The 27,926-nt window shown below is 38.5% G+C and overlaps 1 protein-coding gene and 1 long non-coding RNA gene across 3 annotated transcripts; one reads left to right on the top strand and one right to left on the bottom strand.

Annotated features, from left to right (window-relative positions):
* LOC109042659 (casein kinase I) lies at positions 1-27,821 on the top strand. Of its 2 annotated transcripts, none has more exons than XM_019059540.2 (8): positions 1-265; positions 11,447-11,553; positions 13,644-13,869; positions 14,649-14,788; positions 19,538-19,616; positions 20,449-20,523; positions 23,989-24,301; positions 26,664-27,821. In XM_019059540.2, exons 1-8 carry the CDS (start codon positions 140-142, stop codon positions 26,672-26,674), a joined length of 1,077 nt encoding a protein of 358 aa, XP_018915085.1. In that variant the 5' UTR covers positions 1-139; the 3' UTR covers positions 26,675-27,821. The 2 variants fall into 2 exon arrangements, with proteins under 2 accessions (XP_018915085.1, XP_018915084.1); XM_019059539.2 differs by having other exon boundaries at positions 23,989-24,360.
* LOC140226031 (uncharacterized) lies at positions 4,880-11,837 on the bottom strand. The gene is made up of 2 exons (XR_011900846.1): positions 11,697-11,837; positions 4,880-5,257 (listed from the first exon to the last, which is right to left on the bottom strand). It is a non-coding gene; the product is annotated as an uncharacterized lncRNA (long non-coding RNA).
* Positions 27,822-27,926: the final 105 nt, after the last annotated feature.

Below are 27,926 nucleotides of genomic sequence, written 5' to 3'. Positions count from 1 at the left end.
GTACATTCTGTTCTACATCTTCTGTTCGTCTGTTTTCTTGAAGTGACTGAAGTAAAATGTCGGCCGTAACATCTCTGAAAGTTTGATGCATTGTTCTAGATACATTTTCTCATAATTCTTATTAAGTGATTTTATTAACATGGCTAGAAACTCTGTATCGTTGAAAAACGATTTCGTGGTTGGAGGAAAATATCGTTTGATACGAAAAATTGGTAGTGGTTCGTTTGGTGAAATCTACCTCGGAATAAATATCACGAACGGAGAGGTACTGTAATTATTACTCTTTTCTAAAATGTTGTTGGAGAGTTTTAGCGTCTCTTTCTACTAATTTTCAAATTGTTCGTTTTATGAGGCGTGATCGGATCGACGATCTCATTTTAGGCTCGGGTGTATCTCTAACAGTTACATCTGTTCCTTCCTCATTTCGTTCTGCTCATTTGCTCACTCAACAATTGTCAGCTTCATGACATTCCACTGCCTCTCTCATCCTGCCTTCTTTTCCTTGGACCATGAGAAATTTCTGTTGTCTTTAGCCAATCTAATTCCAGTATTGTCCAACTGGCTGTAATCCATAGTGGCTGAGAGGGATGTTTGAAATCACTGGTTTCAAACATCTTTGATCACACCTCTTGCAATCAGAGGTTGTTCTTTGCATCAAATAGCCTAAAAATTCATTGTTGGGGCTTCGAGCAGTGATGTTACAGTTTTGCTGCGCATTTCATTCAGCAACTGCTGTAAGTGAAGCTGATGCTCAGTTACGGAGCAATCCAAGGATCTTTCAAGCTTGCTGGATGGATGGATTCTCAGCCATGTTACCTATTGTTTACATTTTCTTACTGAGTGGATTTGAATCTCTTATATCCTTTTTAGGATTGGTAGGTGCGTTCTTCAACCAATCTCTTTAGGATTGTCTGGAAACTAAATTATCCAATGTCAAACATTCAATATAATTAAATTCCGTTTGAATCACCTGATGACTTGGGTGTTTACACCTAAGTGACCAATGTTTCTACTAAACATTGAATGATCTTGAGAGGATGATGTGACCATTAAGTTGTATTAAGTTAGTAGAAGAACCAAACGATATTGGATAAGTTTGGCCTAACACTGCTCCTCAATTGATTATTTTAAGCCGAACTTCCTGAGTCTTGGCCTGATTAAAAATGGACCTATAAGGACACTTTTAGGAACATGCATGTTTGCAGTACAGGTAGTTGAGGGTTTCCTCACCTATTTTGCAATTAAAGGATCCGGTGGTGTCAGTGGCTGTTTGAAATGGGGGGGGGGGGGGGTGACTTTTGATGGGCGGTTAGCGTAAATCTGCCAAAGTGTTACCTGTTTTCCCTCAGTGACATTCTCCTTCACACCCCCCCTTCTTCTTTTCTCCCTTATCTTCATACGCGGTTCTAGACCTTCATGCTTGGGGGTGCCCAGAGGTAGAAAATGTCGGAGACCGGCCCCGAAGGGGACGATAAAGGGAGGGAGGCCTAAATTTCGGCCCTCAAGTTTTATCCCTTTCCTACCCTCCTTTCTCTTTTTCTCTCCTTCCTTTTCTACTTAAATACCTATAAATTCAATGTAGAAAATTTTTAGCAAAACTTTCCATCAAAACTACAATCTTACCATACAAAAACAGTAGAAGCTTTGTAAAACACGGCTATCAATATTAATTCTGTTTGAAACATTTTCAATGAATTGCTGGGATTTTTCCTCAGTGTGAGCGAATACAGAATCTTTAAGAGCACGAATTTCACGGTTCTGATAACCGTGCTTAATTTTTGCTTGGGGGTGCCCGGCACCCACTGGCACCCCCGTAGAACCGCCTATGCTTATCTTTCATCCCCTCCCACACATATCTCCTCCCCTTGTCTGTCTGTAAAAAAAGTTTCATTTAGGTACTTTTTACAAAACAATGATATATTTACATGAGAACTCTGAGCAAATTTCTACAGTGGAAAAGGAGACAGAATTGCTGATTTTACCCTTAAATTGCCTTTAGAGAGCATCCAAGTAATACCATCATTTTTAGAGGGAGGTCCCCCGCCCCCCCACCCCTCACACCCCCTGGGACTCCGCTGCTGTTTTGAGGGGGGGGGGAGCTCGTCATGTACGTAGGGGGGGTGGGAGAGGATTAGGGTATGTCAATAAAAATGAAAGTTTGTAATGTTCTGCACCCCAGGCGGCAATTGATGCTACTTGGTAATAAAACATTCGAACAAATTTTAGCTTCTTTCAACGATTTTAATGGTGCCTAAGATCAATTTTGTGATGAAATTCTGATTTTTAAGTTTAGACCTCGATTTCGCACCAAGAGCTCGATTTTACACTGAAATTGTGCCTTTACGAGAAAAATGCATAAGAACTCGAGTTGCAGAGGATAAAGTTCCACCGCAGAAAATCATCTTTGTAAACAAAAAAAAAATCAAATTAAACTAGAAAAACTCACCTTGGTATTTATTTCCTTTGGTGCTAAGAATTTCTGAGGCTGCAGAAAGTACCGGTATAAAAGACTAATTTTTCATGAAAATAAGTCAGAAAAGGTATCCATGAGGTGTAGATTAGTGTTGAAGATACAAATGTCATCAAAACTTTCTCAGTTTGAAAAAAAAGGTCCCATTTTGCACAATCCTCCAAAAAGTGTACGGCTTGAAAAGCAGGATTGTGTAATAGTAAGGAAGAAGTACGGTTTGACCTGGAAAAAATTGTGTAACAAACTTTCCCTGTGTAAACGTCATCAGTAGGTCCTCCTTAACAACTTCCTTGGAGTTAAACATGGTCCCCCCCCCCCCCCCCCCACCCCCCCCCCCCCCCCAGCACACTCCTCAAAGTACCTAGATTCAACAAGTTGGTCGTTACAAGCTCATGAATGACATTTCTAATGCTCATTCTGGGCATTGGATGCTGTTCTCCCAGTAAAGTGTAAAGTCTCCGAATATATACTTTACTGTGTATACTTTACTTGTATTTTGTATGTCCGAAATTCTGACCACCAAAGAAAATAAATACTGAGGTAAGTTTTTTTAGTTTAATTTGATTTTTTTTGTTTACAAAGCTAATTTTCTACAGTGAAATTTTATCCTCTTCAACTTGAGATCTTACGCATTTTTCTTATACAGGCACGATTTCAGCGTAAAATCCAGTTTTTGGGACGGAATTGAGGTTTAAACTTAAAAATCAGAATTTCATCACAAAATCGATCCTAGGCACCATTTAAAACCGTTGAAATTAGCCCTAATTTTGCCTAAAATATTTTATTACCTAGTGGCATTGATTGGCTCCTGGGAACATTTCAAACTTTCATTTTTTTGACACAACCTAGGGGGGGATGACACCACTGAAGGGATCAATGAGCTGCCTGATATAGCAGTGCAAAGATATGTGTTAGTGAGTCTTAACAGGGCCCCAACCGTTAATTAGTTGTTTTCTTCTTTTGTCAAAACAGGATGAACATTTGAATAATATCTTCATTTAATTGATAACTTCATTCTAAGATGATTTTTGAATGTTCAAATTAGAATAAGGTACAATTGGAAACAGAGCGGTGTAGAATGATGTCATGTAAAGAAGGAATTTTTAAGTTACAAAAGAAAACGCTCAGAATTATTTTTGTCTAAAAAACGACTCATGCCATGAAATTTTCAAAAACAAAAAACTGCTAACATTCCCAATCTATGATATCAATGATAATTTTGAAAAGAGCAATGTATGTATGCCAAAATGCAAACCAAATAAAAAAGCCGTCTTACGGGCATAGTATTTACACCAAAAATAAAAAAAACCGGCGCTCCGCTTCGCTCCGCGCCGGTTCTCTCCTCTTTTGCCGCACACCCCCCGCCTATAACTTTCAAAGCTCGCCATTTTTAAACAGCTCAACCGATTTCGATCAAATTCAATACCAGCCTAGAACTAAGTAAGATCTTCCTTTTGTAAAAATTTCGGGAGGAAAGCTTTTAATTTGCGCGAGTTATCGCGCCCACAAAATTGAACCTCCCCCCCACTTCTCGCCCCCGCCATTCGAAATGTAATACTTCGATCTCCGTTTTTTTTTTCGCAGAATGGTAGTCCTGTTACTCTACTTTACATTGCTAAAAGTTTCACCCGGAATTTTTTTAAAATGAGGGAAATATAACCAAGCAACAATCGGAAAAACCACGATGAGTCGGAAATACTTACACAAATAAACAGATATATAATATATATGAACATGAATTCAAACGGCATGCATATTCGTAATCTACGACCCATAATAGATGCTCATTACATGGTCTTTGGTCCAGGTCTGACATTAGGGGAGAAAGCAATAGTGTATCCTTTGAAAATACACTAAAAATACACCAATAAGTTTCTATTGCCAACAGACAACGCCTTCGTAATGCAATGTTTAAAATGTTTCAATGCTCTGTCATCTGCTATAATAGTATTACTGATGTCAAGATTTTCTCTAGGAAAATAAAAAAATTTTATAATAGAGAAGACATGTTACTCAATGAGCTTACCAGCTAGTGATTTGTTGATTAGTGAATCTGCTGTATCTCTCATAATTTGTTTATTTATTTGTTCACTATTGATGCAATTGTTTGCCTATTTGAGCATGTTTGACAAATAAGGATTATTATTATGTCTTTAACGTACACAGCCCAAGGCCAAACCGGTACAAATCAGGTACACCTTATTGTGGGCCTAAAGAATAGGCCTTGGCATTAAGGGGTGGAGGAAGGGGAAGAACGCTTAATGAGGAGAGAGAGGGGTGGTAAGTCTAAGATATGTACACGTCCCACATATTTACACGCCACTGAGTGGTAGCAGTGGGAGAATAATAACCCAGGTGGTTGGAGGCGGTGCTCCTATCACTGGTGAGTTACTAGGTACGTAAAAAAAAAAAAAAAAAAAAAAAAAAAAAAAAAAAAAAAATTAATAAATAAATAAATTAATTAATGAGTCAATAAAACTACTAATACTACTAATGCTAACTTTCTTCTGGTTTACACTGTTTCGAACTTACTGAATGAGCTCAACGATAATTGTATGATACAAACTACGATAATGTATGATCTATAACTATAAAAAATAACAATATACACTTTGCACTTAAGTCAGCACTTTTCTGAGGATTGCCGCTGTGCCCAATACTGCGGTTTTTTGGATGCTTGCAATGGATGTCCTGCCAGGTATTTCCTTTATGAAGCCCATGGATTATTCCCATTGTCCCATGTTCGCTATGGCATCATCCTCTGGGGCAGAAGTAGTGATGCAGAGTCTGTATTCATGGAACAAAAGAAAGTGATTCGTATTATGTTTAATAAACCTTTCAACCATCCCTGTAAGCAGCTTTTTAAAAATCATGGACTGTTCACTTTACCATCTCTCTGTATTTTCGAAAGTATTAAATATGCCATTGATAATGCTCTAATTACACCAACTGATCTGATTCCAAAGCATCATTATAATAATTCGAACCATAACAGTAATAGAAACATCAAAACATCTCTGAAAGTCTCTGAATCCAACATAAAATTCTCTTCGAATCAGTTTTTTAACGCACTACTCCTAAACTTAAGGCTTTTGTTCAAAAATGCAGACTTCGCATCTTTTCTACAGAGTCTTAAGCAGCTCCTCCTTCATGAGGCAGCTCCTTCCTTTATTCTATCGATGAATTACTAATGTAATGAATTCTTAATGTATTTAAATTATGGACGTGTATCATAGTTATCCATTGGCTAATCTATACTGAATAAAGATTATCATTATTATTATTATAACATAATATAATAACATAATATTAATAAATATAATATTATTAGCCTCCTTAGTCCTCTTTTCTGGCGTAATAGCCGCTGTCTGGGCAACATTCTTCTCTGCAGAGTAATGGGCCTGTTGCAAACTTTTGCTAGAGCAAAACTAAGAGTTGTTTCTTACAGATAACGCCTCAAAAATCACGACGAGCGCATCGGCAAAGTCTGAAATGCATTCATAACTTCACAATCTGCGTGAGAAATTTGCGGTTTTTTAAGGTTCCCACTTCGAAAACGATACTACGGTACAGGTGAACATTTTGTTGCAGAAGTCGTTCCATTGGTGGCAATACTCATAATGGCCGACGCCAGTCCGCCAAAACACGTGTGATGGGACGAGATAACACCTGAACAGGATTAAACCAGATAACAATCGGCGTGTTTACGTTCATATTTTCCTCGCCCGCCTTAATTGACCTTGAACTCTCCTCGAATTACGCGAGGAACTGCGCAAGCGTCGGCCATGATGAATATTGCCGACGATGGAGCGACTCCTCTAACAAAATGTTCACCTGTGCAGTAGTATCGTTTTTGAAGCGGGAAGCTCAAAATAACGCAAATTTCTTACGCAGATTGTGAATTTATGAGTGCATTTCAGACTTTGCCGATGCGCTCATCGTGATTTTTGAGGCATTACCTATAGGAAACAACTCTTCATTCCGCTTCAGCAACAGGACCGGATTTAGCTTTTTGCCGCCCCTGGGCAAGCTACATTTTGCCGCCCCTGGGTCTGCAATATTTCGCCACTATATTGTCAACAGTATCCCCTCCTCCCCCTCCCCCTCTCCGCACTCCTAACTTCCCACGCCATCTCATCTCCCCCCCCCCCTCGTGCGCCGCCTGGGCGCGTGCGCGTAGCTGCTTCAAAATGCGCCGCGAATATATAAAATGGAATGGATGGATGAGACAAAAATAAAATGTAGACGAAGTTGAAGCTAGTGTAGCTCAATGTATTAGTTGCAATGTATTTTCTAGAGTCCCTTTATACCCAGAGTTACGACAACTCACTTTTGGTTGGGCCAGGGTTGGGCTGAAAGTGGCCTAAAAAAAAATCCAATTCCGATTGGTTCTCGCTCATGGAGGCCGAAACGATTGCACCAAGATGGCGGTACCTCGTATGTGAACAAGAACAATGAAAATATTACCTAATTGTGGTTTATCAAGAGTAAATTGTTATTTCCATCGGTCCAAAATGAAAATAGATCAAGAAATTATTCACAAACCAATCTCATTTTCTTTTTAATTGATCAATTTGTTGATGTTGTTGTTTTTGTGTGACAGACATCGCAGGATTCCTGATCCTTATCCCTCAATATCGTTCGTTAGGGTGCACTCGTTTCGGCCTCCATGGCCAGCCAAGGCCGGCTGTCAGTCAGCTGATAATCGAGTTGTCGTAACTCTGGGTATAAAGGGACTCTAGTATTTTCGGAAGATCAGGTTAAAAAGTTTTTCTCCGGGTTTTCAGTTTAGGAAAGCTGTCAACCAGAGCATCAACGTCTAAATTGATTATCAAGTCTGCCTCGATGTTTAAAATTGCCGTGTTGTTTAGTATCACTCCAACGAACGATCATCCTAGCGCTCAAGGCCGGACCTAAGGGGCGGCAGCTTTGCCGCTCCCGTCAAGCGTCAACTCCCTTCCTTCATACATTTTGCCGCTCATTTTTTCACTTCGCTCCGTCTCTGTCTCCATTTTTTCCTTTTTTCTCGCTTTAACTTTCAATTAATCCAGTGCCAAAATTTGCCGCCCCTCAAAATTTGCCGCTATGGGCAAGTGCCCCAGTGCCCTATAGGTAAATCCGGCCCTGTTCAGCAACAGTTTGCAACAGGCCCATTGTGGGCCTGTTTTCCAATGGACCCTTTGGCTGGGGCTCTTCGATCTTTTTCCAACACCATCCTGATGTAAGGATCTTCTGCTGCTTTCTCTTGTAAATAGTGTTTCATATTTATCAGGCAGGACTTGAACGCAGTTTCTACTTGCCTAAGGCCTCTAATATTATTATTATTATTATCATGTCTTAGAGGGTTTTAGGGTCTTCGGAGGGAGACCCCACACCCTAATCACTAGTATCTTGAAATACCCTGAAGATGATTCTCTTGCTATCTCCCGCCGTTTTGCCTTGAATTCTCAATTCATTTACCGACGATGCACTGAGGTAGGAATAGTTGCTTTATGATAGGGCTCAGGGTTTCTAACTTCCTATCTTTCACTCCACAGAGCACTCAGATAAAACTCACAGCGTGATCAAGTAACCCGAAATTGTAAGAATATTTTTTCTTTCAATGGTTGGAATTGTAGCACACCAAGCTCAATGTGTGCTAAAAGTCTTGTTACCAACCTTCTTGCAAGCAAGCAAATAGCCAGCAAAATGCGCGATGTACGAGCTTAAAGAACATTTTATGACTTACTAACGTGACTTCTTTGAGTTCATTTGGTCCAAAATTAGCAGAACAAAAGGACTGAAAATCCTATGTATTAAAATGCAAAGTTCCAAATCTTAGGGCATTAACTTTGAGAGAACCACCGGACCGATTTGCGTGATCTTTTTTTTAAATGAAAGCCCCTGAGCTGTAGATTTGCAGGCTGTGATCGTTTTTTCGATTTTCTCAAATTTTCTCCCATAATTTTCTCGAATTTTCTTCGATGCATTAAAACGGAGGTCCGAATCTTTGGACGTTAACTTTGAGAGAACCACCGGACCGATTTGCATGATTTTTGTTTTAAATGAAAGCCTGTGATCTGTAGATTTGCAGGCTGTGATCGTTTTTTCGATTTTCTCAAATTTTCTTACTTTTATCGACGAGTGAAGTTTAGCTGGGCTCAAATTTTCTCCCATTTTTTCAGACTAAAGTCAGCATTTTGGGACATTAACTTTGAGAGAACCACCGGACCGATTTGCATGGGTTTTTTTTTAAATGAAAGCTTCTGATCTGTAGATTTGCAGGCTGTAATTGTTTTTTCGATTTTCTCAAATTTTCTTACTTTTATCGACGAGTGAAGTTCAGCTGTTTCGAGCGGTCATCTGGCCGCTACCTGCTTGCCCGTCCCTAGATACCCCCTCTAGGGTCTCAGCCACCCCTCCCACCACGTTCTTTCGGCTATCTCCGTTTGCTTTCGTATAGCTTTCCTCTCACCAACCTCAAAGAAGGTTTGGGTCGCATTGTCGTTCGTCACTCACCACCCACATTCCGTCGCAATCTCTCGGCTACCTGGCGATTTGACTGACCCTGACTTATTAACTGCAGCGGTGCGCACACGTATTGCTAACAACATGTATTGTTATGGACATTTCATTCTTATTTGTTCTTTTCTCTTTCCAACTTTGTTTCAAATTTGCTTGATACCTACTTCGTTTCTTCCTCTCTCTTTATTTTGTTGGTCGGTCGACCACGTTGATCGGCTTTTTGCTATTGAAAGCACATTAAGACTTCATGGATTTTCAATATTATCATTTGATCTTCCGGAATTGCTTCCAATTAACCTGAATCTTCAAGGGTTGGAGCCTGACTCTCCTCCCCATAAAACTATGATTCCATTATTTCTGCCGCTAACCCAGAGCAACATCAAATTATATCTGAAATAATTAGTCTCATCCAAAATCCATCTTACACGTGTAATGCGATTTTCATTGATGGCCCAGGAGGATCGGGAAAAACTTTCGTTTAAGAATGTCTTACTGCGTATTGTACAAAGGAAAACTTATAAGACGTCATCTCCGTTGCTTGGACAGGTATCGCCGCATCGTTGCTACCTAACGGTCGGCCGGTTCATAGCAAATTCAAAATTCCTTCGGTTCTGAATGAGAATTCTGTGTCGTGTCTGTCGGTTAGCTCAAGAGAGGCTGAGACTATTCGGAAAACAACGATCATTTCTTGGGGTGAAGCTCCCATGGTTATCACGCATGCACTGGCATGCATCGACCGACTTCTTAGAGAATGGGTAATGATATCCCTTTTCGAGGAAAAATTGTCGTCTAGGGTGGTGATTTTAGACAGGTTTTACCCGTTGTTCCGCATGCTTCTCACCAAACATTGGTGCAAAATGCAATCAAATTCTCACCACTTTGACCTCTTTTTAAAATCAGAAAACTTGCTCAAAATATGAGAACTTTGCAAGACGAAGCGGAGTTTGCAAAATTTTAACTCAAAATAGGTGATGTTGTTTACTTTTCTGCTCAAAAAGGCCATGCCGGAATTCATTGATTTACCGACAAGCAGTGTTACTGAAACTGATATTATTACTGAAATTTATGGAAAAGATAGCTTCCTCATGTTCGAACGTAGTTTTTACAAACTGCGCAATTCTGGCCCCTAACAATAAGCATTGCAATGAAATTAACGACAAGGTTGTTGAAGTTCTTTCAGGTGTCTCTAAAACGTACTTCAGTGTTAACAGGCTCATCGTAGAGGAAGAGGGAGAGGCTCTCAATTTTCCCCTCGAATTCTTGGACAGTCTTAATCTTAGTGGCTTACCACCGCATAAACTCACACTTTGGGGGGGGGTTGTCATGCTTTTAAGAAACCTCAACGTTTCTAAAGGTTTATCGAATGGTACCCAATTGATCGTCTGGAAACGTTATGAAAATTGTCTTGATTTGCAGGTCATTTCCGGCGGGAAGGCCGGTGAAAGAATTTCACTGCCAAGAATTGATTTGTCACCTGCAGACTCCTCTCTCCCTTTCTCTTTTAAGAGGCGACAATGTCCAATTCGCATTGCATTCTGCATGACCATCATCAAAGCTAAGGGTCGAACACTGAAGCGAGTCGATATTTATTTACCCCAAACAGTTTTTGTCCATGGTCAACTATATGTTGCACTCTCACGAGCTACATCGTACAAAAATTTTGAAGTCCAAATTCTTCCTAAAGGCAACCGTACAAAAAACATCGTGCACAAAGAGGTGCTTTGATCTTTTATAAATCCCTAAAGCCTCATAGTCATTAGAAAATTATCAAAAAATACAAATTAAAAAAAATTAAAAAATAACACAAAAAAAAGAAAAACTAATAATGCGAGCTTTTTATAACATTTTTCGGTAGAATGGCAGTCCCCACCCTGTAACGCAGAGAGGCAGTTAAATTCCTTGATCTTCTGCCGCAGAATCATCATCATTATTAAATAGATTCAACTAATCGCTCCGATTCCAAATAAGCTACTGCACCACCATTGCTAGCTGTGGAGGGCGCCCGGAGCAGCTAGTTGAAATAAGTCTCCTAGGAAGTTAATTATTTTGACATAATTCTTGCTAATAATTATCAAAGTTATTCTTCTTAAGCTAATTACTTTTTTTTCCTTCTTTTTTAATCTCTCTAATTATTTGCTGTCATTTTGTATTTACATCTCAAGGCCTGGTTTGCTAGATCCCCTCCTCCTCCTCCCACTCTCAGGGATGCCCCTAGCCCCAGGGCAAGCCCATGCCACCATGACCCCTTCCCTTGATCTGGCAATGATTTATCTGAGGTATTATTATTCTTCAATGGCTCTTAGTTCTCGAAAAGGGCAATATAAAATACTTAGAAAATTTTGGGGGATTGGGGGTGTTCAGAATCGGGAGGCCAATTTGAAAAATGAAAAAGCTACAAACTTTCTGCATCTGTGATTTTCTCTTTTGTATCTGAAATAGCAGTTCTAACTTTGATTTTTTTTTCATTTCCAGGAAGTAGCTGTTAAATTAGAACCAATCAGGGCCAGACATCCTCAACTTTTATATGAGAGTAAACTCTACAAAGTTTTGCACGGTGGCGTAGGAATTCCTCACATACGGTAGGATTATTTTTTTTCTTTTACCTAGTGTACTATATGCTGTAAAAGTGTCAGTACATCAATACTTCCACAATTTTTTAGCATCACAATTTAATTATCTAAAGTTGTTTGAAAGTTTCTCAGGTGTGTGGAGTTTCTATTACCTTAGGTTAAGTTTATGGTTGTAAGTCCCAAAAGCTGTTTCCAGAAGTTAAAGTAGGTTTCATTCGTGGACATTTGAAGCATTTTGAGTCTTGAAAAACTGACTTAAGGAAATGAACAGCAGGGGTGAGTTGGAAGATGGGCCGCAGATCCAAGCCAGCACAGATTCTAAGCTCTTGGGTGTGGGCTTGACTCAGGATGGAACTATAGATCATGCCATTAATAATGGAAGTGAAATCTGGAAAATAATTAGTACCTAAAACGGCAACAAGGCAATCTTTATGATTTGAAAGAACAAATTATGAAAATCAGTGTGAAGTGACTCATAGATGAAAACATTTTACAGGTGATCCTGCCTTAATGTCATAATTTTATTGCCAAATGCATATGTTTAAAATTTGACATCGCTGATAAAAAAAAAAAAAATGTTCGGAATTTGTATCTCATACCGGACAATAACCTACTAAAAATTGAGGTCAATCCTGCCAGGTAGAGGGGGGCAAGGGAGCTTTAGTTGCCACTTATCGATGGCCAAAGTGCAAAGCAACATATCTCTGCTAGCAACGCTAAAAACTTCCTGTCATACTTAATGGTTCCTTGCAAAACTAGTCAACCTAATTTCTTGAAAACTTCCTTAATTTCTCTCCTCTGTTAACAAAATATTTTTTTAATGTTTCAAACTATGAAGTTAGCTTTTTTCTCCTCAAAAAAATCCAATAGAAGTGGACATTTTGAAATATTGGATAACGATATGTGGTACTGCATTTCAGCTTTCCATGTGAGCCTTTCTTCTGTAGAGAGCCTTGAAAAACTAAAAAAATTCTCTTATTTCTGCAGAAGCTTAGGCACCCTTTTTCAATTCTGCGATTTATAGCATCTAGAGGTGCTCCTCTTGATGTTCCAGCTCAAAATGTTCAATCACGACCAACTGCGAATTAAACTCTACTCAGAAACACCATGCGTGAGGATCATGACATAAAAAAAATATTGTGATTTAGTTGGTGCCAAATTTCCTGGTATTTCGTGCACAGCTCTTCGCCAGATAACCTAACTTCACACCTTGAGCTGCTTGGTATCACTGTAATTTGAACCAATTATCTTCCATATCATGTAAGAACCAAAATTGCGAATACAAGAAAAACCGTTTTATTCACTTTGTTGGCAATCTTTTAATTCCAATAAATGTATGTTCTTTTAGAAAGTCTTTTTGAAATCAGACATGATTGATTATACCAGAGAAAACAAAGGAAAAACAATCCCTCCATGACCAAAAATAGAGATTGGCGCCAACATGATTTGGAAAATAATCGGTTCAATTACGAACGGACGTCTTGAAGTCATCGAAGCTGGGCTCAGAGAAAAAGGGGTGCAAAAACTTCTCGACCACGCGACCGGCCAGTCACGATCGGTTGCGTGCGAAAATGGGAAGGCCTCAAAAAGGGATTTTGAACAGGGAAGACCGGCAAAATCGTGTTATTTCACAAAACTGCGGTTTAAGAATTACGAACTTTTCGCCAAATCGCGTTGTTTTATTTGTTCAGAGCTAAAAAAAGTTAGCATTTTGAAATTTCTCAGGAAAAAAGAGGTTTTAAAGTGTGGAGACCATCTTGAAAAATGGGATGGCCAAGAACTTTCTGCATCCCTGCTGAGAGAATGACTGGCACTATCTTTTCTAAGTTCCCAAAATTTTTTAGACTAGACTAAAAATTGAAGGGGTGCGGATCCCAAGAAGACAAAGCATATCTTTTAGAGACTAGACTGTGGGCACTGGGCAGTTTCGGCGCTTTTGTAAATGTTTAACTGATGATCTGAATTATGGATGAATGTTTTCAAAGATACCTCATGTTCAATGTTAGATTGGTTTGCATAATCAGGTTTCTATAGTTTTTTCAATTATTGTTTATTTTTAAATTTTTGTTTGTTTACTTCAATTTCTGTTTTGTTTGCAGATGGTATGGTCAAGAGCAAGATTTCAATGTATTGGTGATGGAGCTTCTAGGTCCATCTTTAGAAGATTTATTCAATTTCTGTTCAAGACGTTTTACACTAAAAACAGTTCTGATGTTAGCTGATCAAATGATCGGACGCATAGAGTATGTCCATGGCAAATGTTTTATTCACCGTGATATTAAGCCTGATAATTTTCTTATGGGAATCGGAAGACACTGTAATAAAGTATGTATACTTCACTAATGAAAGTTTTAGTAAATTTTCTGTAAATGTTTACCTGCTTTTTCTATTAATTGTAAGTAATGTGCATCAAAGTTAACACTAACATTTTCTAAATTTCTTTGATTTATGATCAATAGTTCTGCATGCATATTCATGGCGATTCAGACCACCTCTCCCCCAGTTTTTCATGCAAACGTGTCCAAAAAAGTTTTGAAGCCAGAATCTTCCCTGGGAGCCTCCACTTGTCCCGACAAAGCTCAGTTAAAATATTTTTAGCCCACTAGATGACTATTCAGAGAGGAGGGCTTCGGGGAAGCTTCAGCCTGTTTCCCAAAGGTTCTAATTAGGAAAGGGGTGTTGTGACTTTGGCATCGAGTTTTAAGATGAAAAATAATAGTTAAGGGGCCACGAAGTCACTTTTGCACCTTTTTCTAACAATCAAAATGTCCGTTTCCCGGTACAACATATTCAAGCTCTTTTGTAAGTGACTGTTAATCTGCATCGCGGAATTAGGCCAATCAACCGACAACAACAACATATTCAAAATGGCCGCCGTGTCCAAAATTGAAGGGTCTGGAGGTGCTCCCATAAAAATCCACGATTTGCTCGAAAATTTTCAAAAATACTCAAAATTGTCGAAGGACTAAAAATGTTCTCTACAAAATTTCACATGAGATTCCACCGAGTTTAGACCTCTGAGCCCCTTAATTTCTTAAGAGAGGAAAATTTCATATTTTTGCAATTTCACCATTTTCTTATGTATCAGTTATTTTTTTTTATAGTTGTTCCTGATCGATTTTGGACTGGCTAAAAAATATAGAGATATTCACACACGACAGCACATTACTTATCGGGAAGATAAAAACTTAACCGGAACTGCGCGCTATGCCTCGATTAATGCGCATCTTGGCATTGAACAAAGGTAAATAGCTCTAATTATGTTTTAACCTCCACTCCTCTTCCAAAGAAAGACAACAATAAGGAAGCTCCACATAATAATAAAAATAGTGTCAGTGATGCATCTTCAATAAAGCAGTGAAAAACAAACAATGGTCATAAAATAATCCTTCTGGTTTTTTAAATGATAGAAATTATGGCTGGATAGATTTTTAGCACTGATTCCGAAAATGACCCCATTTTGTGGATCAGTTTGGTTTTGCTCAGAAAAGTTAGATTCTCCCTGAAAAATAGAGCCTCCAAGGATGAAATTCAATTTCCCCGAAAATCTGGGCATGATAGAGGTGAACCATGATTATTTTCAGATCCAGCCAAAAATGCCAGTAAAACATATGTCTTTTGCCCATCAAGTTTCCTCCTCTGTTCCTGATAATGAAGCCAAAATGCCTTCTTCTGCCGTTTTACCATCATGTAAAACTTTTTTGAAAATTTTGCGCGGGAAAAAAGAGGTAAATTTTTTCCCTCTTATGTCATATGAGGCTGTTTATACTTTATTTTGGGTTTTGCCGACTGGCGACTTGGACGGTCAACCGTTGGAATTCGGCGGTTTACCTCGAATCTCCACCGCGGCGGTGCGTTTTCGGGGGTCCGGCACTCTCAACGTTGTGACCGACCGCCGCCATATTTGTTTACGAAATTATCCCGTAACCTACAAACCAACAACAACCTTCACGCACGGTCGCATGCCCAAGCATCGTGTGCTGATCGATTATAGTATAATAATTCCAAATTAATTTAATTTAAATCGTTTCAGTCGTTCCATTTTAGCCTCAATAAACTAAGCTCACCATTACGCGAACGTAAGTATTTGTTTAATTTTTGCAACTGTTTCACTCCACTTGTTCATTGTTCTAATGTCTTCATGAAGTGGGTTTTCCACCGGAATTTACGTCTAAAAGTCTCCAAACGTTTCTGATTAATTGGTATGAATATCTAGTATTCTCAAATTTAAATGTAGTAGCGCTGCTTGATCTTGTAACTTTTAACTTTGGAGTTGTTTGTGATACCTCTTGGTTGATGCATCAAAGGTAACACCAGCCTCTTGCCGTAATGTGTCAATATTTGCAAAAGACATCGAACATCCAACAACTTCCATTGCTCTCAGCAGTATAAACCATTATTTCAGTATTTTCCAGACCAAGTGCAAATAACAGAGAGGAGAAATGCATAAATATCTCTTGACGCTTGCTGCCTGTTGGGCTGATTGTTTTACTCGTGTTGGGGTCAGAACAAAGCTGAATCAATGGCTTTTCTAGTTCTGAAGTAAGGAATTTATCTCAAGAGAATCATTTGATTCTGTTGCGCAGCCTCTCATAGCACAGCCTGACCTAAAGTCCACATGCTTCTTTTAAGGTCAGCAGCCAATTAGGCTGAACGTCCAATGTGTTTTCTTGTGAAATCTTACAATAATATTCGATTTGTAAAGATCTTAAACCCGAATTAATGCAGGCAATCGACTCCTAACAGAAGTTAATATAAGTGAAAATTTTTTTCTTAAGCCCCCAGCTACTTTATCTGCAAAGTGAAATCTACATTTTAAGCATTTATGCTAGATATTCCAGAGAAATTGGTCAGTGATGAGTCTAAGTGTGTAGACTCTGATGGAAAATCCACCGGACAATGACGCTGGTGTTTTGAAGACAGTTACAAAAAAAAACAAATGTTTGCAAATGCGTAACAGACAAGTACCGAAGTCTGAAGTCTACCATAAACGTACAACTAAACGTAGATTTGGAAGATTAGATCGAATGATTAAATGTAGCTGTGCTATTTCAGGGGAATCTAATTGGAGAGGTCTTGTGCCTGCGGGGAGGGAGTTGGGCGCTGCTGACACTCACACTTCACAGTGAAATTGACCAAAATTGTCCCAGAAAAATTTTAGTACTCTCACTGAATAAGGGGGAGGGGACAATCCCTATTTGCCCGATGTGTGAGAATTTTCACCCTTGTGATAAATTTTAATTTGAAAAAATATGTTCCTCCTAGAGGCCCAACCCTTTTCTTGCTTGCACCATTTACATTTTTAAAGCAGCCTCAGTCTTGATAGCCTGCTGAATGGGCTCCATAGTGAACAGAGATGCAAAATTGCATGCAATTTCATAGAAGGTAAAATTTCATGAAAGTGGAACTTCTGCAATAGGCTCAGTAGGCCGAGGAATGCGTAGAATCAGTAAAATCTCAATATTTAATAAAATGAGAGTCAAACTCTTAATTTTATTTTAAGATAATTTTACGGGTGGTGTACACTCCTCCTCAGAAATCTGTGAACTTTCATATCATGTTAAATTTCATTTTGCATCTCTGACAAGTGATGACAAAAAATCTCTGAAAAGAAGGAATGGATGCTGAGGATGGTCGCTCATGACTCATACTTCTGGCTGCTACTTTTTCTCTCCTATAATGCAATGATAAACGGCGACATTGCAGCTTTTGTCCTAACGGGAGAAAACTTCCTTCATTCGACTATCAAGAATTAATATTACCTTGAAAAAACATTTAAATGTAAATGTTAATTAAGTACGTGGTTGCTTCAAGTCCGCTGAAGGTGTGGATCTTGCCTGCGATCCGTAAATTCAAAACACCCGCGCAATATGCGCCGCCATCTTTAGTTGTTTACATGAAAACGTTGAGATGCTCGATCCCCGAACATGCACCGCCGCGGTGGAGATTCGGGGTAAACCGCCGAATTCCAACGGTTGACCGTTCAAGTCGCCAGTCGGAAAGATTCCTTTATTTTTTCCTCTTGCCGAAAATAGCCTTATTTTTCTGTAGCACTGAGGGATCATCGGAAAATTAAGTTTTTCAAGAAATGCATTTTTCTTCCTTGGAAACTCCTTCTTTTTATTTTTAAAACTCGATTTTCCAAAGATACTGGAAAATAAGTAAAGTCATTTTTGGCCTCAGCAGCACAAATTACCTAGGTTAGGAGATTCTCACTAAACACTTGGGAAAATATTTTCCCGTCCTCCCAGACGCTGAACAGTTGGATAAGCGTAACATGGTGATGAATGATTGGGAGCATTCGAGCAGAAAAACCTCATCAAAAGAGAAGAACTTGCCAGGCACAAATTACATGCTGTACAATGTTTTTTTTGACTACTGAAAGTGAAAATGATCTGAATATTTCTCCATCATACGCAGATTTTCCAGAAAATTGAATTTCACTCAGAGCAGTTAGATTTCTGCAGGAAATACGTACCTGACCCAGATAAAAAGAAGGTAATTTTTGGGATCAGCCTGAAAAAACAATGTAGACTCAGTTCCTTCTTTTTCGGCAAACCGACCCATGTTGATCAGTGTAATCAATCAGTCCGCTCATCATGTCAGCCATAGATGTCATTCCGGAGAACTGTATTATAAATCGATAAGAAGGATGGAATGATCCAAGATTATTGCAGGAAATGCCATGTGTACCCCATAATGATTGACCCTATCCCATGTGGATTGGTCCCGGTTGCAGACCTCTGGCTGAAACAGAATTTATCAGGAAACATGACTCTGTTGTCTTAGTAATGCACCGAAGCCTTCAATTGGATCATAACCTATTGGACTCCTGGAAGGCCTTTCTTTAAGCATCCAGACTGCAAGCGCATGTTCTACTGGTCCAAATAACAAATTTTTGTTCTCGAATTCTTTTCCAAATGTGCCATTAGTTGGAGCTTTGCCTCTCCTCCATTCCCTCAATTTTTAAAAACTGTAGCTTTGTTTTGTTACTTCATTCATTCAGGTACTTATTCATTTTAGCTAAGTGTCGTAGATTGTCAATTTGTGCTAACATTTGTGAAAAATTTGTATGTCCACATAAAGGGCATGATTGGGCTTTGACTTTATACTGCTCTGAAGCAGCTAGAATTTTGCTACCCTTACAATAGTTCCAGGGGGCTAAGTTATCCGCAAAAGGGGCGGGAGGGGCTTCTTATGGAAAATTGTCAAAGACTGATATCCCAGTTTATGCTGATGGTTTAACAAATTGGTCAATTGTTCTTTTGTCAACTCCTACCGGCCTAACTATCACAGCACTTTTTTTCTCTTCACCCCACCAAAATAAGCTTCCCATAGGCAACCGCCTAGGTTTCTAGTTTAAGAAATCGGGACATGAAAATAGGAAGGGAGGGGAATAATTCAATGTCCTTGAAAATATTGAGGAAGCGTAAAATGGGAAGTGTTAGTTCTTATGTGGAAAGTGAAAATTGTGTCACTAATGTTGAGCGTGAACACTGGACCTCGCAGTGATGAGTCGGCCGCTTGTGCATGTATGTCAAAGCGGTATCAGTGGCTGCTCAATCGAAGCCACCCGTTGTAGGGCAAAATTGGTCCCAACAGTCTGTGGAAAATATACCAGCCCAATGAAAGGCTGCAGGTCCATATGTTCCCTTTGTTAGGTATTTTAATAACTCATGTGCTAAAGCCTTACATGTATGAAATGGTTTTAGAATAATTACTTAGTATCTGCAATTTTTTTTAGCTAGAAACAAACATGAATTGCTTTCTACAATCTTTCACTGTAATAATTTACTTCTAGATTGTTTTTTATCGTATGATTAAGAAGCTTATACAGTTCTTTGGAAATTGAAAAAAATGGACATTAGATGTTTTCTTATGTTAATGGAAGGAAGTTGTTATTATTTATATATTACAGCAGTTAAATTTGGTGAATCAATCTGAAATGATCAGTAAACTTTGATATAAAATTTTCCATTTTATCTGATTGCAGCCGGCGTGATGATATGGAATCGCTAGGCTACGTCATGATGTATTTCAACAGAGGCAGTTTACCCTGGCAAGGTTTGAAGGTAGGTCTATACTACCCAATAAAATTTTTGGAATTCAGACTTGTATAGGCCAAGAAAAGAGGCACATCTCATTGAATTTAAGCATAGGAGAAGACTCATAAAACAAAGCAATTTAGCGGCGGCTACATTTCGTATTTTTCATATAATCAGGGGTGGCCATAACTACTGCCGGCTTAAGTCTTTTACCCACGGCAACTATGAACACTGTCTAAAATAGAAGGTATAGCCAACCATAAACTTACGCCAGTCTCTTAATCTGAAAATTAAGTCGGGTCACTCTCGAACACAGACCAAATTGCTGCACCAATTCTGACAATGTTGGAATGGATCCAGGGAATGAACCTAAAATAATTTGGCTTATAATCCTGGAAAAGTAATATGACCTAACTTCACCTAACCCAACCCAACCAAATCTAGCTTGACCTTGCCTAACCCAACACATCGAACCTAATCTAACTTTACCTAACCTAATCTTACCTAACAAATCTACCTTAATCTTATTTAACCTAGTTAAGCTTTATTAATTTAGAAAATCGTTGTTTTTGTCTGTAAATAAGTGCAGTAGTTTTAGTAAGTATTTTGACAGTATGCTCATCAAACATCAACATATTTTCAGACTTCAAGATGTTAACTGCCATGCTGGTATTTATCTTGCAGAAAAAATGTGTTTAATGGTAAAGTAAGCATGGAGTCCTATATCCTGGACGTCATGCTACATTACAGTATTGAGCATACCTTTCATGTTTTTAAAGTTAATTTTCCTACAATAAATTTTATTTCCCCAATCACTCATGTATTTAATGCTAGCCTTGTTTTTCTTGTTCCATTTCAGGCTGCCACCAAGAAACAGAAGTATGAAAAAATTAGTGAAAAGAAAATGTCTACACCCGTTGAAATTTTATGCCGGGTATTATTTTTATTTTATTACTTAATTTGTGTCAATTGCGAATTACATTTTGAGTTTTGCCATTATGTTGCTCAAGAAGAGGAATGCGTCTTCAGTTGAAGCTTTGTCAGTTGGATCACTGCAGAAAATTAGCTTATACCATCTGTCTTCGTTTAAAAAATCAGTGCAAGCACACACACATACCTATTGCTCCTGCAGTACTCTCAGACGCTCTGTGACACCCAAATGCTACTTGTATCTGTCCTCCCAAAGATCATAGGTCAACTGACATCTTAAAATCTCCTTGTCGACGTCATACTCCCATCCTTTCATGGGACGTCCCCACTGCCTTCCTCCGAGGGGTATCCAAGCCAGAACTTGTTTGAGCGATAGAAGTATGTAGCTTCAAAATGGAGCTTAGTGTTAATGTACAATCAAATTTCATTCTACTTTTGCTCAGGAACACTGATAGAGAAAGGGAAGCTCTCTTTGAATGGTGATGTGGCTTGAAGCACTTGCGCAATTTTTTTCATTTGCTAAGGTGCATACCAGTGCCCAAAAGTTCTCCCTTCAGTATTGACTTTTTTTGAGCTGGAAATAGAAGAACTTTTCTTGATCTTATCATACTCGCGGAGGTTAAAGAAACCAGATCAAGGACTGATGTAATTCAACCCTCCCTAATTTCTAATGTTTGTAATGATGTCTACTCTCTGAAGAATTGAAAATTGCGGGCATTAGAGGTCTTCAATGAGCTTTAGACCCTGAAAATTTTTCAACTGAAGTAAAATTTGTTGCCTTTTCATGATGACATCATCGGTGACGTCATCCTAATTTTTCCCATGACATTTTCTAATCGGTTAATTCATTAACCAAATCAATTATGTAGCATATAGCGACAAACGCACATAAAACGGTTGAGCTTTCATAATATAGCATATCAGATAAGATAAGACTTAAAATAGAACTTTTTGGCAATAGATGGCCGTTAACAATGTTCATTGTAACGATTTGCCTTTGTGGACACACCAATACATATGATCAAGTCTTTCTACTTGGAAAATCCATTGCAATTAAACTTCGTTTGTGTGAACAGATCCTTTTGTTACAAAATTTGTTTCTTGTAAAGACCAATTGATAATAGAAATTCTTATTCCTGTCAATATATCAGTACCCCTATGCAAAAAGATACGCAACACTTTTCAACCCCTTGTCCTTTTTAAAGGAGTTAATTCTGTCTCTGAACGATTTTCTGTCACTGGTGCTTAACCATTCCCATATTGCACATCAAAAGGAGGTATTATGGTCTTGAAATGTCATGTTTTTTGCAAATTTTAAATGAATCTGACTTCAAATTCATGCTCAGCATCCCAGAGACATCCCTGAATTCTATTTTGAGCCACTTCAGAATTTAGGTCAAGTATCATTTATTCTTGCGCAGCAGTTACGTCTGGTCCACTGTTTCTGCCTTGGTCTCGGGACAAAGACATGCCTTTTGCCTCAGATTTTCTAATTACTCGATTTCATTAATACCTAGAACTATTGCCTAAGTTGCGAGTATGGCAGAAAGGGTATTTCCACCAGGCAGGGCACTATTTGTTTTCATAGTATGCCAGTACACCGTTTGGAATGTGTGTGGTTCTTTCATGAAAATTCCTATGTGTATGCACAGCTCTTTTAAATGTGATCAAGTTTGAGCACGCTCTCTAAAACGTTACGAAATATGAATAAAATTAAAAAAGCTTCAACAGGGAATTTTTATTCCTTCCATAGCTCTTGCTTGCATTGATTCTCGAAGCTTTTCAACATTTTTTGAAGTGGACCCATGTTATTTTATGCATACCCTATTTCATTAATAAATCCATCTCTGTTAACTTATATAAAAGTCTCATCCTATCTACATTTCAAGAGGATTTTAAAAATAATGCTAAATTTTCATATTTTGACTGAACATTTTTAAAAAACATATTCTATTTTACATCCCCAAATTTGATCAAAATTTTGTCACACTTAGTCTGAATCAAGCAGAAAGGAACAGAACCCAGTCACATTGGTCTTTGCCAAATTTCATTGGGAGTTTTGTTTTTATATGGGAGAACGGTAATGTAAATTCTCTTAAAAATAAAAGGGGATTTCCTTCGTCATGTGAAGCAAATCCCTTCCAATTTTCGGAAGAATATGTACAATTACTCTCCTGTAAAAAAAGTATTTTTTTCAATGAAATTTAGCAATATCTCTTGTTACTTGGTTTCTCTATGGACTTGAGATTTTCTGGATAAGGGGTGGTTTCAGAGGGTGGGTGAATATAGGTTGTAGCACCGACTAAGATCGGACGAGTTCAAAAAATCATCCCCCAATGACCTTGATGTTACTGAACCAAGAGATAGGCCGATTTTCACCAAAAGTGAAACTTGATGTAGACCCCATAGTAGTGAAGAATCATGCTTAGTTTCGTTCTGATCGTATCGATAGTTCCGGGGAAAAACGGTCGTAAAGGTGCGCAAGATCCCAGGTATATATATATATAAATACATAAATGAGAGAACACAAACACTAAGAAGTGGCCCGATCTGTATGTAACAAGGTAGAGAAATGGTGCTGGGTCCACACCATTTCCCGGGGAAATCAAAGCCAAAAAGTTTTAATAATTATAATTAGAGTCAAAAATACATTTTTTTTAACTCAAATGAGTACCAGTACAAAACTGAGGGGGGGGGGGGAGAGTGTTTAGCTCAGGCAGTTTGCATTGGAATAATAAGTTGGAGTCATGGCGAGACATCTATACCAGTTCGGGTCTTTTTAGGCCTCACCAGCAGATTACACTCGTCAGTGAACCCAACGTAACAAAAACGCCGTCATGATGGATATGACCCAAGGCGTGACACTAAAGTGATCCTCGCGCCATCTACCGTTGCTGTTGAACAACTTTCATAACAAAACAAGGAAAACCCGAAAAAATGATTACCAGGCTGGTTGGAGATGCGAACGCATCTAGACACAACTGCCCGCTCCCGAACGGGAAAAAACACATATCCCCAAACTGTGCGTACAAATGAGAGAAATCATACACTAAGAAGGGGCCCGTACTGTATGTAGTAAGGTGGAGAAATGGTGCTGGGTCCGCACCATTTCACAGGAAAATTAAAGCCAAGAAGTTCCAAAAATTATAAATATATATCGTACTTTTTTTATGAGCTACATTTTTCAACTCAGGGCCTCAGGATCGATGCTCTTTGGGCGAAAATTACGAGGTCGTACCGTCTGCAATGGGTAGATATTTCCTCGAAATCCACCTAAAAATTTTGGTTCAATGGACTAAATTTTACACTTTAAAATTTGATTTCAAGTTTTTCTTAAGTTTCATGTCTGAAAATTATACTGCTACGACACTCAGTTTTTCAGCATGAGTGACACAACAACAAATTTTAATAGTTTGATACTACATTTGGTATTTGTATAATGTTTGTTTTTGTTTTCCAAATTTTTCAGGGATTCCCTGCAGAATTTGCCATGTATTTGAACTACTGTAGAGGCCTTCGTTTTGAAGAAGCTCCTGACTATATGTACTTGAGGCAATTATTCCGTATCTTGTTCCGAACGCTGAATCATCAGTTTGATTACTTATTCGACTGGACAATGTTAAAACAGAAGAATCCTACTGGTTCGTCAGTGAGCACAAGTGCAGGTGCTGGCATAAGCGCTGCAGCGGCAGCATCAGCCGTTGCAGCTGCCGCAGCAGCCAAACACCAGGCTTATAAAAATGTCATGGAAGAGTCAATGTTGGCTTCAAATACGCCTCAAGGTAAAAAGAAAATGGAATCCTAAAGAGAAAGTTGTTAGCTGTTATCAATTATAATCATGGTGAGCCTACGTAACTTACACCTTTTCTGATCTGCTTCCTCTTTCCCTAGTTGTATTGTATCTCTCCCTTTTTATTTTCATTTCCTCCAAAATCTCTCGATTTTTTCTCTTTTCTACATTTTGATCTATTGCCTCTTTCGTTGAACTCTAAAACAAGGGCTTTTTTTGTTGCAAAATTGAACTAGAATATTTGACCCATGTCTTTCGATTGAATCCTCTCATAATGGAGCATTTTTTTTTAATTTCATTTATTTATGTGCAATTCATGGAGACATCTGAACAAACTGTTTGTTTACGTTTGGATTCTGGGACATTTCTTATCTTACGAATTTCAGGTTAGGTTGGAAATGACATCAATTTTATTCACAATCAAGTAAGTTTCACTAAAATGGTGGGAATATCAACAATTTCCATTATTTTACCCAAAAACCGGGAGAAATGAGTAAATTTTCCCCGTGGAAGTTTTGGGAGGAATGGGTTCAAATGGTTTGTGAAAGGTTGGGTGGCCTGTAGGATTCTCGTTCAGGACCCTTGCTGTTTCAGATATTCAGTAAGGAAAAAAAGTCAGCTCTCAAAACAGCTTTAAAGCACCTTATGACTGGACTAAAGATGATTTATACTCCATCACGTTTTCAGAATGGGTAAAAGTAATGGAAAAGAAGGAGACTCAGTCTAAAATTTACTTTGATATATTTCGGCATTTCCAATACTGAGGTTTTACGGGAGTTGAAGGGAAATCAAAATTCCTTTGTAATAACCATTACCTCCTCTATGTAGGTACAGGGTTGTTGGCGACCGGGAAAAGTCAGGGAAAAAAACTAACCGGGAAAAGTCAGGGAATTTTGGTGCTGGTTAGGTATTTTTCCGATTTTTCGTGTGATTGGCAACGATATAGAAACTATAGATTGGTGGTGGCCTACGAAAAAACGTAACACACATGAAGCGGTTGTTCGATAGGCGGGCGGGGAGTGGAAATGGCCGATTGCTATCTTTGTCATAACCTCAAATACATGGAATCTTACGGGAGATTTTAGAATGAATAAATCTCGAGGTTAGATTTAGCATTGAAATTTTCATCGTAAACGCACTTGATGAATAGCTAAGTTCCATATCAGGACACAGATTTTCAAATAGTTAGATCTTTTGATACAAGTCCGTATTCAGCAACAGTCCCATAAGAAGCTATAGAAACCGACTATCTTCGTCCTAACCTAATTGTTGCTCCTGGTGTGTTACAAATTTCACTGTTGGCGTAGCATAGGAACCCCTTATCTATAGTTTCTAGATCGTTGGTGATTGGGCGCGGGCGGTCTCGGGCTCAAGTTGCGGGATCAACTGACTACTTCATTCGATTGCGGAGAATGGCGGCGCTCTCGCTCGGCTTCGCGAGGATCTACCGGCGCGTATTCCGACCATCGCGTCAGACCTGCGCGCGCGCGTGTGTGTGTTGGTGTAAGGGTGTGTGTTTGCATGTAAGGGTGTGTGTGTGTGTATTTCCGACTCATCGCGCTGTTGCCGATTTTTGCTGTGTTATATTTTCCTCATTTTAAAAGTTTTCCAGGTGAAACTTTTTGCGATGTAAAGAAGATTTTCCACCGAAATTTTTACAGGAGGAATATCTTACCTAGTTCTAGGCTGGTAATGAATTTAAGCAAAATTGGCTGAGCTGTTTAAAAATGACGAGTTTTCAAAGTCTTAGACGAGAGGTGCGTGGCATGAGGGGAGCGGGTGGGAGTGGGTCTAGCCCAGTGGGTCTAGAGCCAGAATTTTTTGGACTGTTTGTGGCACAAGGTCAGAGGCAAAAATATCTTGGATAAATGTCCTGTCGCATAGTGGGTCACTGAAAGAAAGTATTTGAGCAGACTATTGTCACACAGAGGGTTACGGGAAGACACTTCTTAGACAGCTGTTTTTTTCCCACATCGCTCTGTCAGATCAAGATAACCACCGCTGTGCGACCTACTAACTCAAGATTAAAGGTGGAGATAAATGCGCCTTTATTTGAGTGTTAGGCAGAATTAAAAACCTGTTACTCCAAAATTCCTGCTCCCTTTTAGGGTAATACACTTTACTTCCCGCGGTGGATGTGCAGGTCATTTAAAAAAAAGGAGACGCCTTAAGAGACCATGCTGGTTTTTGTACATAAGATATGATAATTATGATTAAAGGAGACTGATCCCATGCGTTTCCATGAACAGAGTGAATTAATGGAAATTTCATAATATTAGTCCCTTGAACCCCCCCCCCCCCCCACCCTTTATTTTTTTAAGTTCAGATTAATGAGTAAGTCAATTTGTTTTCAGGTAATCGTTGAGGTTGAGGATGCAAAGAAATGGAAGTTTTCGAAATTCAACAATAGTTCATGAACATAACTTCTGAATATTGTGTGGAATTCATCTATTTTTTTCTTTCTCTGGATTGGGTCAATTCAGTTTGATTTTTCCTTTTGGTAAAATTTCTGTTATTGCATTAAACTCGCCCTAAGGTTTTTTCCTGCATCGTTTTGTTAACAAAATGCACGTATTCCTCTCATCAGAATTGTTATATATGTAAAGCAAAATGAACTTGAATCTAATTTTTTATTTATCATCATTATTTTTAGCCCTCTCATCTTCTATTTTTCTTTCATGAAGTTCACTGCCTTCATCAATCCTGTATGCCTAATGCTGAAAGGCTCTCCAGCTTCTGCCTTTCAGAAGAAGTTCAGAAATTGAGTTTAAAAAAGTAGAAAATGAAAATAAAAAAAATAAAAGTGAAACTCCAAAAAGAATCTTGTGCTGGGTCTGACAATGTAACAGTTAGCCGTGACGATTCTTGGGAGATATTCCTCTCTAGCAAACATGGTACCTATGAACCCAAAGCATAGTTGAAAGGATGGATACAGTACAAACGTTGGCAGTCAACATGTTGCTTTCCTCTTTTATTGTAACTTTTCTTTTCTATTTTGTTTTAATTTAGGTTGGATCTTATTAGTTCTAGTGTTAATAATACCACCAATTTTTTTTCTGTCACAACAAGAAGAACACAAAAGAACTCGAGTAAATTTACTGCTCCTAAATTTCTAATTGTTTGTTTCATTGTGCTCAGTTGAGTTTAAAGTTAATTTTCCTCGGTGACTCATCCTTTTATGCCTTAAAATCGATGGCTGTTGCTATTAAAGTTAATTTCTCACTCCAGAGTTCTTTGATGTAGGTCTCATCTAGACCTTGACATGAATAAAAGTGAGGGAAAGGATAAGAAATAGTCCCTTTTACTGTAATCTATTCAAAACATAAAGTTTGAAATGTTCAATCATGAGATTGGCTCTTCAACTAATTTACTGGCTGACAGGATTTATTAGTTAACAATGCTTCTTTACATGTTTTCCCCTCATCATAGGACTTTAATTTGTACTTTGTCCTTTTCTTCTGTATTATTTTGCAAATTCATCATTTTTAATAAAAAAGAAGTAAAACTTGGAATCCAAATTTTTTTCCTTAATATTTTTTCTCCTATCCCTTGACAGAAGGAAGTGTCTAACATCCATCAAATCAAGCTCTTTCGTAAATGAAAGGCATAACCCTGCC

This window comes from Bemisia tabaci, chromosome 1, assembly GCF_918797505.1.
Source record: "Bemisia tabaci chromosome 1, PGI_BMITA_v3".
NCBI lineage: Eukaryota > Metazoa > Arthropoda > Insecta > Hemiptera > Aleyrodidae > Bemisia > Bemisia tabaci.
The sequence above is the reverse complement of the archived record's forward strand: the minus strand, read 5'-3'. Positions and strand labels throughout refer to the sequence as shown.

Bases quoted from the DNA above. Each gene is read 5' to 3' on its own strand.
- LOC109042659 (XM_019059539.2), top strand. From the start codon at position 140: ATGGCTAGAAACTCTGTATCGTTGAAAAACGATTTCGTGGTTGGAGGA. The intron at 266-11,446 runs GTACTGTAATTA...TTTCATTTCCAG, and splicing joins TAAATATCACGAACGGAGAG to GAAGTAGCTGTTAAATTAGA. The intron at 11,554-13,643 runs GTAGGATTATTT...TTTTGTTTGCAG, and splicing joins GTAGGAATTCCTCACATACG to ATGGTATGGTCAAGAGCAAG.